Here is a 15246-nt window from a genome sequence, read left to right on the forward strand (position 1 = left end):
ACTGTAAGTCAGCAATGTGCTTTGCAACAAAGAAAGTGAAAGGCATCCTGAGCTGCATTAGGAGAGCTGCCAAAAGGCTGAGGGAGGTGATTCTTCCCCAGCAATGGTGAGGCCATAGTTGGAGCGTGGTGTCCAGTTCTGTGCTCTCCAATACAAGAGGAACATGGACATACTGGAGAGGATTCAGCCAAAGGCTGTGAAGATGATTAAGAGGCTGGAGCATCTCATATATGACTAAAGGCTGAGAGAGCAGGGACTGTTCAGCCTGGAGAAGAGAAAGATGAAGGAGGATATCTTGAAGTGAGGGTGCAGAGACAATGGAACCATGACTTTTTTAGGGGTGCCCAGTGATAGAACCTTAGGCAATGGGCACAAACTGAAACACAGGAGGCTCTGACTGAACATCAAGAAATGTCTTTTTTCTGTGAGAGTGAGAAAGCACTGGTGCAGGCTGTCCTGAGAGGTTGTAGAGTCTGCCTCCTTAGAGATACTCAAAAGCCATCTGAAAATGGTCCTGTGCAATGTGATGTAAGTGACCTTGCATGAGTAGGGAGGTTGAACCTGATGACCTCCAGAGGTCTCTGGCAACCCCAGCCATTCTGACATTCTGTGACATGTGAATAGGAAAGGACAGGCTTACATCTGACTTCTGCAAAAGCCTTTTATGCTGCATGTAATCTCAGTTAAACTGCTGTCCAGAAGCAAACAATTCTTTTTCTTCTCCTGATGAAACATGTGAAGGACAATCTGTAAAGCTCCAATTCATGGAATTCTAGAATGCAGTAAATCTGACAGCAACCTAAGGGTTGCTCTATGTACTTTGACAGCATTTACACAGATTGGTATACCAGTAAAGCATCACAGCACTGAGTTCAGAATACTACACTTCTCACTGAGAAAATAAATCATGGACCCAAAGATGGAAAGTCCCAGAAAGTGATATCCCATTCACACTATGAAATTAATATTTTAGAAGGCGATTATGAGTCCCTTCTTTCTTGCCTCAGTGGAGGATGACTGAGAAATCCAAACGGGAACTCTCCATCCTATAAATGCATTTTCATATACTCATCAGGAGGCAACTGAATCAGCAGTTCACTATGCTGATCCAAAGCCCACTGACAGCAACAGGAAGACTCCCATTGTCTTTGCTGCCCTAAGGACCTTCTGGGTGGCTGGCAGAACATACAGCTGTGCATTTTTCCTTCCATTGTAGGCTTTTCTGTGACAGACCTGTCACATGGTTAAAAATTACTGTAGCAACCCCCCTGTCTTAAGCCATCATCAAATGGATTTTTAAATGTCAGGAAATAAATGTTAATGTTGTTGTCACTCACTCATTCAATTCCAAAGCTTCATGTGCTGCAGAAATTCGGGCTTGGGGGTTTCTCTCTCTCCAGGCTTTTTGCATTACTATTCAATAAACAAAGCAGAACAAGGGCATATCAGTCATTACAGCATTACCAAGGAGGATATACTGCATTATAACAACTGAATTTATTGCTCTCAGATGGATTCAATCCAGAACATTTCCAAGAACTCAGTGATCATTCAAAAGATAACTAATCAACATAAGCTTGTGCCCCAAATACTTGGCTTTATTTTTTTTCATTTAATTACACATTTTTCCATAGAAAAATCTGTCTGAGAGATCATGCCATCTGCACTGTCACATGCAAAAATGACAAGCAGCTTCTTCTTCTTGGGGTAGTAATTTCACAGTGTACAACAGAATACAGGGCTGTTTGGATTCTTATTCTAGTTCCTTACTGTGCTCTTTGTTGCTTTAGATGAATGTTACATGGAAAAGCATCCAGCTAATCAGACCACCTCATAATTAGTCCATTGCATTCAGAGAACAAGATTCATATGTATAGTGTGCCAGAAAAGCACAATATGTTCTCCTTTGTAATTATGCCCTCAGAATGGAATACCCAATTGTCAGCATCTCTCCTTTCCTAAGAGACAAAGACTTGTCTTTGATACAGATGCAAATCAAAATTATGGCTGTAAATTTTTAGCAGAACCAATGTCTGCACATGGAGTTAACAGTAAAGGATTAACATAACTAAAGCTGCTTATATTAAGTTCAGTTATAAATGTGTTGCTCCTATTCTTTTACAGAGCTTCAGACTATATCAGGGAATGAAACACAAGGCCAAATTTTACATAAGCTCTCTATCTTCTGTTAGTGTAGACTAAATGGGACCTAAATAACGTAACTCAACGTACTACACTGCACCTGGAGGCAAATTAAGCTACACATGTTTGAAGCCACTGCAAGAAAGAGGAGCAAAAGCCAAATCTTTACAATTGCAAATGGTATCCTGAATGACTCTAACAAGAAAGTAGAACAAATTAGGGACAGAAATTAGATAGCTTATACCTACATAGATATTTGTTCAGACCTAGAATATTGTGAATCCAACCACAACATCATTCTGGGTATAACCAAATTTCTGCCATTCCTTATCTGCCTGAGAGAACTAATGTCTGATTCCATTCTTCTTCATCAGCTTAAAGCAATCATCAACCTATTAGCAAAAATGGCTGTCCACAAGGTCTCTTACTAGCGTCTGCAGGCCGTAAATGATCTGTGTCACAGGTAAAGAATGTCTGATGGTCCTGTGCTGAAAGATTCATATCGTAGTAAGTCAAGGGTTCTCTCCCTGTTACCCATGTATACCTGCAAACATGCCAAGAAAGAGACATTTTGGTAATGAGGTCACATTCAGCAAAATTAATCTAGAAAAGAATTCTAGACCTTTGAGGTGGACATAGCCTACTAAACTCACCCAGCCCATCTCCTAACCAACATGCATTGCATTTGACTGAACTGCGATGGAGCAACAGTAGTTGCACGTAAGTTAGTGAGGATATTGGGAAGTACACACTGGAAATCTCTAACACACATACTCAAACACTAGGACTACAGGAAACCTAGATATAATTAATTAGGTTGATTGACATCACTTACTTGACTTAAATTACTGTATTAACAGTGCCAGGAACATTGCACTTAGGTTTTCCCATTCTTTTATAAGGTCAAGAAAAAGGCAGAAAGGACAAGTGCAAAAGCATGAACCTAAATTTCTTTTCATTCAGAAAGATTTTGCAAATGACAGAAAAACGACTGCCATGAGCATGCTTCCACAGATGGTTTTGGTTTTCCATCTCTGAGTAAGACTAGTGGAAAAGTACAGTTAAGGTCCTTAGCTCAGTAACATGCCTGAAAATGTAACACTGTAGACTTACCGGTTATATTCAGCTCCTCTGAACAGATTTAAAGGATTTCGCCAGACTTTGCACTCTGCCATAAACAGAAACATGCAATAATTAAACTCTCCCATATTACAACGGTACTTGAGGCTTATCAGAAACATCAGTTACCTTCCAATGAGCTTTATCAAGTTTCTTTGATTTTTTATAGGTGTAGATATTAAAAAAAAAAAAAAACAACAAAACAAAAACCCAACAAACAAAATCAACAGCAGAGAGATGCAGGTAACCAGACTGTTCTTCCCTATTTAAGTAGAATCATAGAATCAATCAGGTTGGAAGAGACCTCCAAGATCATCCAGTCCAACCTAGCACCCAGCCCTAGACAGTCAACTAGACCATAGCACCAAGTGCCTCATCGAGTCTTTTTCTTGAACACCTCCAGGGACAGTGCCTCCACCACCTCCCTGGGCAACCCATTCCAATGCCAATCACTCTCTCTGGGAAGAACTTCCTCCTAACATCCAGCCTGTACTTTCTCCGGCACAACTTGGGACTGTGTCCCCTTGCTCTATTGCTGGTTGCCTGGGAGAAGAGACCGACCCCTACCTGGCTATAGCCTCCCTTCAGTAATTTAATCATAGACTAGTGTCAACAAATATAATCATTCCAAGTAAATAACCACAAACAAAGCTCCAGATGCCAGATGAAAAGGTAGCACTCGTTAGTGCCTGGGCTCACACTTACAGTAATGCAGAACTGAAGAGGGATCACACTGGGTTGTTACACTGAAATACAGCAATCAACTCAGTCCCTGTGGACTTGCTATTTCTACAGAAAAACTCTACTGTCCAGTTAATACTCTAAATCATTAAGAATCTCAGCTACAAATTTAATTCCTCCTTAGCTTGTGAAGTAAAAAAAAAAATCATGGCAACATCTGCTGACCTTACTTAAGTAAGATCCCAGAGCTCGCAAAGGATGCTGAAGCTGATTGGCAGAGAAATGCTGCAAAGCAAAGCAATGCAAAGGTCTGAGAATAATAAAAGCATTTCTGAAACTTCTTCCAGGGTGGAGAATTTTGAAAATTCTTCACATTACAGATAGGAAGAGATGAGAAAATCCACAACAGTGTAATTTTAAACAGAATAATAATAAACAATAAATCTATATCTTTAAAAAGATGAAGTCTTGCTTCTGCTTCCTTTAACTTAAATGCCAGACTTGGTCTCCTCATTTTAACACAGACAATTCACTTCAGTGAAGATGAGACCAGAATCCAACTCAGTATTTGCATAAAGGCTCACTGAGAAGCAGCATGTTGTTTCACCACAGACCTCTGCTATTGGATGACTCCTTACGTGATGTTCTGCAATAATGCATCAGTAGCACGGTTCCCACAGCATTTCACTAGGTGTTTTCCACCACCAAAAGCCAATCAGCACACTTTTCCCTACGAATTTTTGTGACATTGTTTCTAAAGAGATCACAGCAACAGTCTTCTGGTGGGATGTTGAGTCATCAGGCTTTACCCCCTACTTTATACAGCACTGGTTGTATATGCCTGTTCCATTCAAGAAAGAGACAAATATAGTCACAGAATCACCTAGGTTGGAAAGAACAATACAAAATAGCATGATGAGCTCTTCTATTTTCACATGGATGTAGCTCCTACTTCTGGGTATTACTCTCAAGTGGCATGGAGAAAATGCATTTTACATCAATCGTTTGCAGTAACATGGCATCTGCAGCTACACAAAACTGGTCAAGTGCCATAGGAGGTGGCCACTCAAATTGCTGCCTACATCACCTAAACAGTTCACAAAACAGAGACATGGGACCAAGAGGATGTTTGGGAAGAGTAAATTGATTATACATCTGCATCTGTCAACTAACCACTTCAGCAGGTAGATAGTATTAGAAAGCTACAGTGATTTACTCAGCAGAAGTTCTTAGTTGACATTCTGTGTGCAGCCAAAGGGCATGGCTGTTTGAGAAGCTTCAGCCTGACAGGTTTTACATAATGTGACTTTTGAAACACAGTAAATATTAAATCAACATCACCCTTATCAGTTCCAGTGGTATGATGCAATGGCTTGCCTTACCCTATTTGCAACTAGTAAGATGAAGCAACAACTATTTGATCACAGTCTCATGGTTCTTTTTGCTCACCTTATTTAAATTTAAATGGTTCTATTTTATCTGCAATACTTCAGCACTATAGCAGGGAAGGGTGGAACTGAGGTACAAAAATGATATGAAGAAAAGATTCTATTATCATCTCCTATCCCAGGGATATTCTGCCACCTGTCTGGAGAGTTAAACAAGATGTGATTTTTGTTCCTTTTGTCTTAGTATATGCTGATATTGTGGTCTCAGTACAACAACCCTTCTTCTGACCTCCCTGAAGGCAAAGGTATCTACTTCCATGTTCTACCATAATCAAACATCTACATTGGAAAACATAGTGAGCCAAGTGTAAAAGCCATCTTCACCTACTTGGGCAGTGAAAGCAAAATCCCAGTGCTGATACACGCTAAACTTAAAAAGGTTGCCTCTTCCTTTACATTTCAAATTAATAATATAACCTTATCCTTATTTCACTTGAGCAAATAGGATTTATCAGAGATTAATCTTTCAGCTTCTTGTTCCATGGCCAAGTTTTGAGCACTAACACCTTTCCAAAGGCATGAATAACAGGCCATCAGTACAGACACGCTATCCAAACACTGTGAGAGTCCCAGTGCACAGTCTCAAGTGCCAATGCACTGAAAGCAAATGTGTTCCTTGACTATATATTTCTCTCAGAAGAGTCGAGAAGCTTGGGTGAATCCCATTAGTCAAAAGAGTCAAAAAGCCTTCTGCTTTAAAACAATGGGAGTTATTTCAGAGCTGCTTAAGTGTGACTGAACACACTGAAGTGTGCACATAGGTGTTTCCAAGCCATCTCATGCTTTCTAGCAGTTTACCCAAATGCAGTATCCTGTGTCCACAAAATGCTGTTGTTCACAGCCTCCCCTCAGACAGGAATGACAACAGATGAATTTGCTGTGCTATATGGAGGCTTCCCTAAGTAGAAACATGCAGTAGAGGGCAACATTTGTTGTTTTTTTCTAAGGCTACCTACTTTATTTCATTTATGAGCTCAAAGACAATTTTTCTTTGCTTATTTACATGAACACTGCAGAGCAGAAATAAAATCTGTCAGGTACAGACACTGACACCTCAGTTTCTAAACCATAACGTTTGCTCCATATGTGAACTTACTGGTCTTTTTAAATTTGCTTTTCCTCACTTCTTAATTCTGATACATTTCAAAAGCTTACAGAAGAAACAAATTTAATGAAACTGTAGTGGATTCTAGGGCCACGTCTCTAATGAAAGCTGAATTCATTTCTAATATTAAAATGATGGCCTGTATGCCAAGCTAGAGCTGAAACTGTTAAGCTTCATTTCACAGATGAGGAATGTAAGGAACACAAATCTCCACCTCAAACCAGCAGCAGTAGTATTTGGGTACCTTCACCATTCATGGGCTAAGTTTTCAATTTGTCTTCACCCAGGTAGCTGAGTCATCCAGTCAAGAAGACAAGTTTCCCTGGGACTCCAGTCCACAAAACTAAGTGCTTGGGAGGATGATTTATTTTAGGCATGATGGCTTGTCTCTCAGAGGAACTCTCCCCAGGTATACAGGTACCATCAGAATCCCAAACTCTGTGATGTAAATGAAGTGACATGCAGAGACAGTCCTCCTGTGGCAGAGTTCTAACAGGACTCAAGCTGCCTCTGTTCAAAACCGAAATCCTCTCTTTAATCATGTAAAATCTCATTTCTTCTAAAGTTGTTTTTTTTTCACCAAAGTAAATTTGTATTCATTGTAATAACATATAAAAGCATAACAAAAATTACAGCTCATACATTTATCCTACTCATGTAAGGATCTCTAAACGCCTCCTCAATCACATGTTCATTCAGAATGATCCCACAGCGTAGCAGCGTAGCCTGAGCAGTGAGCACTGCATGAATTTGGAACGATGTAATTAGACAGAGCAATTAATGAAGCAGCTCTGCCTTTCATTTGACCACAAAACCAATCTAAAGGAAGCCTTATCTGGTCTCACGGTTCAGTATGGAATCACCGTGTGCCACAGGCCTGCGGTGCGGTGCCCAAGCCATACCCAGCTTCCACTGCCATCACACAGCTGAGCACAAATCCAGCGTGGCACCCTTGAGTGAGGCAAATGCAGGGCCCTTCAGGGCAGGAGGGCTGACTGCCCACAGTGGCTGTGCCAAGCAGATGAGGCACAGCTACCACCCAGCACCTCTGTGCTGCATCCAGTTCCACAGCTCACCAACTGCCTGCCTGGCTGCCAGCACCAACAGGCCATCATGTTCCTCCTCGGGTATATAAAGGACATTTTTTCCCCGCGGTGAGAGCCCTAGGGCACAGGAACCTTAGGAAGCAAAGGTTCAGCATTACGCCGCCCAGAAAGCCGAGAGAAAGGCGGCAGAGGGTAAGTGGTGCGCTCCGCCTGCGGCCCGCTGCTCCTCACCTGAGACGCTCTGGCGGCTGGAGTCCGCGTCCCCGTTAGCGGCGCTGGCGGCGCTGGGCGCGCTGTTGTCCACCCCTCCCAGCAGGGGGCGCAGGTGGCTCACCGAGACCTGCTCGATGAAGGAGGTGCCGTACTTGCGGAAGTACCACCACTCGAAGATCTGCAACACAGGAGAGCGCCGCGTCAGCGCCCGGCCGCCACCGCTTCCCCGCCTCCCCAGCCTGCTCTCCGGGAGCCGCGGCACCCCAGAGGGAAGAGCCGCAGGCAGGCGGGCTCCGCTGTCCCCGTGGATCCCCGCTTCACACCTCTCGCTTGCTGAGAGAGGCACCTGACTGCCCGAGGAGCACCCAGGCCCGCTCGCTCGCCGCAGCCGGCATTCCCGTGGCACTCGGGGAGCATAACTTTGATCCACGTTTGTGCCACATTCGGAAAATCGCCTTAAAAACCTAGGTTACAAGCGGTGAAAAATCTCGAATCTTGTCGGTAACCTTTTTTTTTTTTTTTTAAACGAAATAAACCCCAAAACCCTAACAAAACCCCTCAAAGAACCGTATGTAACATCTACGTATTTCCCAGGCGTTTAAAATAGGAGCAAAGGAGTAGGAAATAAGCATCTCAGAAACCCAAAAAAGGTAAAGAGGTTTAAAAGAACTTGGCAACGCTTCGTAACGTTGGTTGCACAACAGGTTGTGAATGATTTTGCTGTTTCTGTGTTACTTGGTGTTCCCGTGTTTTAGGGCAGCACTGAAAGCTATTCAGAATCTCTGCCATCAAAAGGCTGTTTATTAATTCTTAGTACAACTAGGCACAACCAGCAGCAACTGAAAGGACTAGATTCATAGAATCGTAGAATCAACCAGGTTGGAAGAGACCTCCAAGATCATCCAGTCCAACCTAGCACCCAGCCCTAGCCAGTCAACCAGACCATGGCACCAAGTGCCTCATCCAGGCTTTTCTTGAACACCCCCAAGGACGGTGCCTCCACCACCTCCCTGGGCAGCCCATTCCAATGCCAATCACTCTCTCTGGGAAGAACTTCTTCCTAATATCCAGCCTATACTTTCCCCTGGCACAACTTGAGACTGTGTCCCCTTGTTCTCTTGCTGGTTGCCTGGGAGAAGAGGCCACCCCCCACCTGGCTACAATGCCCCTTCAGGTAGTTGTAGACAGTAATAAAATCACCCCTGAGCCTCCTCTTCTCCAGGCCCAGCTCCCTCAACCTCTCCTCATAGGATTTGTGCTCCAGGCCCCTCACCAGCTTTGTTCATGTATTTGACAACATCAGTGTGCTAATCAAGCAGGTTCTGGTGGGCCAGCCAGTAACCAGCTGGCTCTAAAAAGCTTCTTTAAAGCCTTCCTGCTGCACATAGGTTCAGTTTGGGGTCCACACTTTCCCACAGTCCACACCACAGTACTTTTTCATTGTTTTTAAAGTACTGTTGAGCTCTTTGCATAACAGAACTGACTTCTGTCTCTATGGGATTGTCTCTAGACAAGTCATATTTTCTCCCCCCCCTCCCCGCCCCTTTTACACCATTCCAAAACAAGATAAAACCTTCTGGCATTAGTAAGAAATTGTTCCTTTCCAAAATGTGCTCCAATGCATTCTGCACTGGGGCTTACCCAAAGTTCAGTTGTGTTGTTAAAGAATCTAGAGCATTCATATGGGTGACACTGACCCTAGCTGTGCTGGAATGCAGTAGAATAGCTGGTGGCTATTTGAGACAAATCCAAACAAGAGTGCATGGCAGCCCCGGAATCACTAAGGCCCTAAAACAATCTAATGTCTCTTCTAGGAGACATCAACAAGGAAGAACAGGGCAGGCTGATGAGGAGAAGACAGAAGGACTATGTGAACACATAAAGGTCACAAGCATACAGGAATATAAACAGACGGTCACAGAAAAACCAAAACCTAAACATATCCAGGTCCTTCTGAACTCTATGTCCCAAGCAAATCACCAAACAGCCTGGCCTGTACAGCCCTCCTTACAGGGGCTCTGCAGCATGCTTGTGAGTGTGCTCATTCCATTGGCATCTGTTTGCCCATGTGGGAATCCCAGGAGCCAGGGACAGAATACTGAGAAGTATTACTTGAACACTTGCTCCACACTGCCAATGCACTTCTCCAGGCACACTCCACTGCCTCCAGATACTGGAAATGATGGGCAAGGAGTTGCCACTGGTAAGTCAGCTTTGGGTTTAGCTGCTCTCCTGCACTTAGGCACACAGCACTTGATAAAGGGTTTAGTGTATGAAATCTTATGATCTAAGAGATCATCATAACCGAAACAAGCAGCATGTGGCCGACCATGGAGAAATGTTGCACCATGAGATAGTCACCTGTCTTCTGTGAGCATCTGTTTCTGTTTTATCTTTGGAAACTTTGAAGCCTGAACAAACCAAGACATACAAGCCACAATTCTACCCACCCAAGGCTTCAGAGGGAGTGGCTGTTAGGAGTCAAGGATTATAGTCTTATACTGAAGCAAGGGGGACTTGGTAAGACTATCACTGTAGTCAGTCAGACTGAAGTACAGTTGCCCAACTGGTTATTCAAAACTCTTGGCAATTACAGAGCACATCTAACAAGCATCATACTTTGTTTATGAGAAGACAAAGAAAAATGCTCATAAATTTCTGCTCATTATTTCAATCATAATCAGCTTTAGATAAAAAGTCAGCAAAACCCAAAAAGGGAGAGTGAGCAGCACAAGAGCATGCTTAAGCCCATTTGTGCTGTGCAAATGTATACCAGCTGAAAAACTGTCACACTGAATTTCAGTGAAACTGAGGGTATGGGCAAAAACATTTATTTAGGCATGTGGTCACTACTGTAGGTCAGCTGAGTGACAGGAGCTTGCTAAAATGTGACATATCTGTAAGTCTGTCTCCCTAGACTTACATACATGTTAATTACTTTTCAAAATGGCATTACAGCTCATAAATTAAGGCAGCTTTGAAAAATATTTGAAATGTTGACTCAATCCAGTGCCAGGATATATCAGTCAGATCTCAGTGCATCCAGTCTCTTAGAAATTAAAGCCATAAATCATCATCCTGATAAGTCTTTGCTTGGAGTGATTTGTTCAGGGTGCCTGAGAAGGTAATCTGTAATTCAGTACTGAAGTCAAACCAATAATTTCTCTTTGCAGAATTTTTGTGCCTGTGTGGAGCACTCCAAATCCCTTCTTCTCCCACCCCTTACATCTCTGGAGGTTTGAATAGGGGAAGAAAATGCAAAAACTCCTTTCTGCCTCCTCTTGCGGGCCTGAAGGGGGAACAGCAAAGGTGCCCTTTCCACGTGTGTACTGACTCGTGGGAAATTACCCATTGAAAGAGATTTGGATCAGTGATGAAATTAAAGAGAAGGATAATTTCTGCACCACTTCTGAAAGAAAAGGCCACCTCATTTCTGTTCTACACAGAGAGCGGGAGTGCATACACATACATCTTTATATACATACATACATCTTTACAGACCTCCCCTTCCAGCAGTGTCAAACTAGACAAAATGCACCTGTTTGGCATTCTCTTAGACTCTGCTTGTGGTTACCAAACTCCTACTTGTCTTATCTCAAGTCAGCATGAGAAGATACATGCAGTGCTAAAAAGCAGCTTATTCAAAATAAATAGGTATTTATTCACACTTCATCCACCTCTAGAAATACAGAAGCAGGAAAGAAGAAAATATATTGCCTAGACTAAGCATAGTATTTCTCTCAGCACTTGGCAGGGTCCAACTACTTGTGATACCTTTGTCTTGTCTGTGGGCTGGGTTATTAAAGCCTGCCTTCCTACAGATCCTTCCTCTCTCATCTTGCTCCTTGGCAAGTGCTTCCAGTTTCTCAGGAACTTCCTACAAAGATTCTGCCCTCCATGACCTGTCAGCCTCTGCTGAGCAGAGCAGAAACTTTGAGCAATTACCACGTACTGCTGCTTTTCAGCTGCCAAAGACTGCCCCTACACAATTGTCAGACTTTCCTGAAGTCTGGAAACACCCAGAAGTCAGTCACCTTTCTACCCCTAAGGAGCAGACTACACAAAGGTAATGAAACAAGCAGAACAATGAATATCTACAAAAAATAAGACAAAGCCCCTTTATGTTATTCAGGTCCTCTCTCAGACTTCCTGTACTAGCACCACTGGTTACAAAAGGCCATGACTGTCACATACTATAGACATATGTGGATAGGAACAGCGAGCCAGCCCAGCTGCTCAGTGCTAGCCAGTATGCAGACTCAGCCTCATGCTCTACAGCTCTGTAGATTCTGAAAGACTTGGTTCATTGCAAAGAGTTTCTCGTCATGTAACATAAAACTGTTATTATTGTTCCATTGTCCCAAGCTCTGAAGTAGAAAGCATTCTTGGTGGAGATTCGAGACTGGGGTTCATTTCAGCCTCTTGTTTGTTAGAACTGAGACTCAATCAGTTTGCAATGCAAATGCCACCTGCATTTGCTAACCATCTTTCACTCTGGTGATAACTGTATGGTAAATATGTGACCTTATTTAGAAATTTCAGTGGCATTTACATAATTGTAGTTAACAGCATTCACTGGATGTTAGTGGTGTTTCATGACAGTTTTATTATGCTACCTGTGGAAAGCCTTAGCCTCTCAGACACTGAATACAATACAGCTCATTGTATTCTGTGAGTTCTACAGAACCCTTTGTTTTTATTGGATTAAAAGTAACTGCAGTGGGACCAAGTTTCCAATACAGTATTTCTAATGCAGCTTGGGACTTAATTTGGTTCCTATTTTTGATGCCTGCAATAGGGCAGGGATTAATGAAATATATGATAAATTGTTCATTTTAAACTGTCAGGTAATTACTGTATGGTTCTAAGCTACCCAGGCAAGAAAAATAGGTCTGAAATCCTTTATTCATTTAAATCACATTGCCTACTGCAAGGCCAGAATTTTACCTAAGGAATGAATAACAAAGTAAAAAATAAAATAAGATGGGAGAGCAATGTTTTGCAAAGAAGTCACATAGCATGCAATTGACTAAAGATGAACTCTGCAGAGTTATTGTTTCATGACCCAAACATGAAAGAGGAAAAGCATTCACTTTCCCATTTGTTGCCACACTTCTGAAATGATGGAATTTTCCATCATTTCATAACCTGCAGTGCTGTGATTTCTCCTTCTGATTAAGAATTGCAGCCAACTGATAGTGGAAAAAAAATCTGCCAGACCATATGGTGGAAAATTCCAAGGAATATTAGTACATCTAGTCTGAAAAATACCCTAGTGATACAGATTTGAAAAGAGAATGTTTATTTTATAAAAGAGTTTCACTCAATACCACAGCAGCACAAAGAATCCCTTAGAATTGCAAACACTGTGTAGTGCCACAGATAAGTAGGTGGTATTGTAGGCAGTTCATCATGTAACAAGGCCATTGTTAAACAGCAATGATATTAAGAAATAATTAATCTGAAGCACAATTGGGTTAGCAGCTGGCTAGCACTACCTCACTATAACTTACTTTGCTGTATTTCCTGATGCATAGACTGTTCATCTTGCAGTTTCTTCTTTCAATGACTATTTCTGCTGAGCTCATTTTCCATCATCTAATTTACAGACCACATATTCCTCTCAGCACTGACACCAGTCCCTACAGTCTAGGGTACCTATCTGGCCTATATGTCTTTTGCACATTTAGGATGGTGATGCATGAACAGCAAACAGCTACTGACAGCAGTGGTGAAGGTCCACAAAAAAAGCTTTCAATCTTCTTTCAGTTTATGTCTACATCTGTACCACTTCACTGTTCCTTCAGCTTGTTCATAATGGACTTGGTCATACAACATTTAGTGAATTTAGACTCACTCTCTTCTTGGAATGCTTCTATTAGGTGCCCTTTCCCTTCTTTTGCATAGCACAGATTTAAATACACTCCTTGCCACTTCCTTCTTACACCTTCCATCCAAGTACAACACTTGGAAATTTCTTGCTTACAAGTCACCTACTGAGCTTATTCCTCAGAAATTGCCTTCATGACTACAGTACAAAATATACCTAGATCTGCAATCATGCTATACACAGAATTTAGTTATAGATTATTTAGTCTCTCTTGAGGGTTTTTTGTTCCTCTTTTATTCTGCAAGGTATAATTTCCATAGGGCAAAACCTGTCTTTTTTCTTGCCACCTCCTCCTGCTGTCTGCCCTCTCCAACTACAAACACCAAATTGTGGCTGTGGAACCCATGTATTTCACTCATTCCTTTTCATATTGGCAGTGGGACCTGGCCTTTTAGATGTTTCCTTTTTCTGATCAACAATACTGAATGTAATATTCAGTATTTTCCTTCCATGCACTAGAGTGAATTGTGCTGAACTGAATCCAAATCTTGCAGATCTGGCTTCTGTATGTGTTCTGAAACACCTGCTGATGTCACTGGAGCTCTGTCCTGTGCTTTGGGGCTCAATCCATATATGGATAATGAATGCCCAAGGTGCAGACATTAAGTAATTACCATCTGCTAGAAGGAAACCCCAGAGAAAAGCACAGCAGCAGTGCACCTGATACTTTATACCTGAACTCATCAAAGCAATGAGCCTCACAGGCATTCAGGAGTTAAGGATACCATTTCTTTGCATCAGCTACAGCCAATGTGGAAGTGAGAGGTGCAGATTTCATGCACCAAACTGATACAGTTTAGATAGGATCCTAGTAGCTTTCAGGCTTCTCTGAGGTCAGTAGATTGGAGTTGATGTGAACCAGCCCTTAGCTGCGTCTATCACTCTCTGCTTACCACTACAGCAACTACACTCCTAAAATTGGTCTCCCGATTACATATCTAGTTGGGTACGGTGAGGGACAGCCTGCAGCTTGTATCCAGCAGACTGCAGAAGTGTACAACTTGTTTTCACACAAAGGACATAAGACAAATTGACCAAACAAGGCTAAAACAAAGAACTGTAGCCTGAAGACAGGAAGTAGGGAGAGGGAGGTGCTGATCTCCTCTCTGTGGTATCCAGTGACAGGATACATAGCAATGGTTCAAAGCTGCACCAGGAGAAGTTTAGGCTGTACATTAGGAGGCATTTCTTTACTGAGAGAGTGGTCAAACAGTGGAATAAGATTCCTAGAGAGGTGGTGAATGACCTATGCCTGTCAATGTTTAATGGGCATCTGGACAATGCCCTTACTAATAATTTTTTAACTTTTGGTCAGTCCTGAAGTGATCAGGCAATTGGTCTAGATAACTGTTGTAGGTCCCTTTCAACTGAAATTATTCTATTCTATTCTATTCTATTCTATTCTATTCTATTCTATTCTATTCTATTCTATTCTATTCTATTCTGTCTGTGTGAGTAGAAAGCCAGCTCTCAGCAGTGAGGTAACAACAGTTCAGTATAAGCATAATTTCCTAAGTACATAATGCAGATTCTTAGCTTTTTTTACCTCCATTTGTTTCTCTGAAGAGCAAATGCTCTGCTTTGTACTCCTGAACTGTAATG

General features: G+C 42.2%; 1 protein-coding gene across 4 annotated transcripts in view; it reads right to left on the bottom strand.

The window, feature by feature from the left end:
- The window catches only part of ST7 (suppression of tumorigenicity 7), a 160615-nt gene that overhangs the window by 58571 nt on the left and 86798 nt on the right, over window positions 1-15246 (bottom strand). For all 4 annotated transcript variants that reach the window (XM_064142074.1, XM_064142075.1, XM_064142076.1 and 1 more), the window contains exons 3-6: window positions 7773-7932; window positions 3256-3310; window positions 2571-2686; window positions 1338-1413 (exon numbers count right to left, since the gene is read on the bottom strand). In XM_064142074.1, coding sequence (XP_063998144.1) covers window positions 1338-1413; window positions 2571-2686; window positions 3256-3310; window positions 7773-7932 — 407 coding nt within the window. The remainder of the gene's footprint in view (window positions 1-1337; window positions 1414-2570; window positions 2687-3255; window positions 3311-7772; window positions 7933-15246) is intronic.

This window comes from Pogoniulus pusillus, chromosome 4, assembly GCF_015220805.1.
Source record: "Pogoniulus pusillus isolate bPogPus1 chromosome 4, bPogPus1.pri, whole genome shotgun sequence".
Classification (NCBI taxonomy): Eukaryota; Metazoa; Chordata; class Aves; order Piciformes; family Lybiidae; genus Pogoniulus; species Pogoniulus pusillus.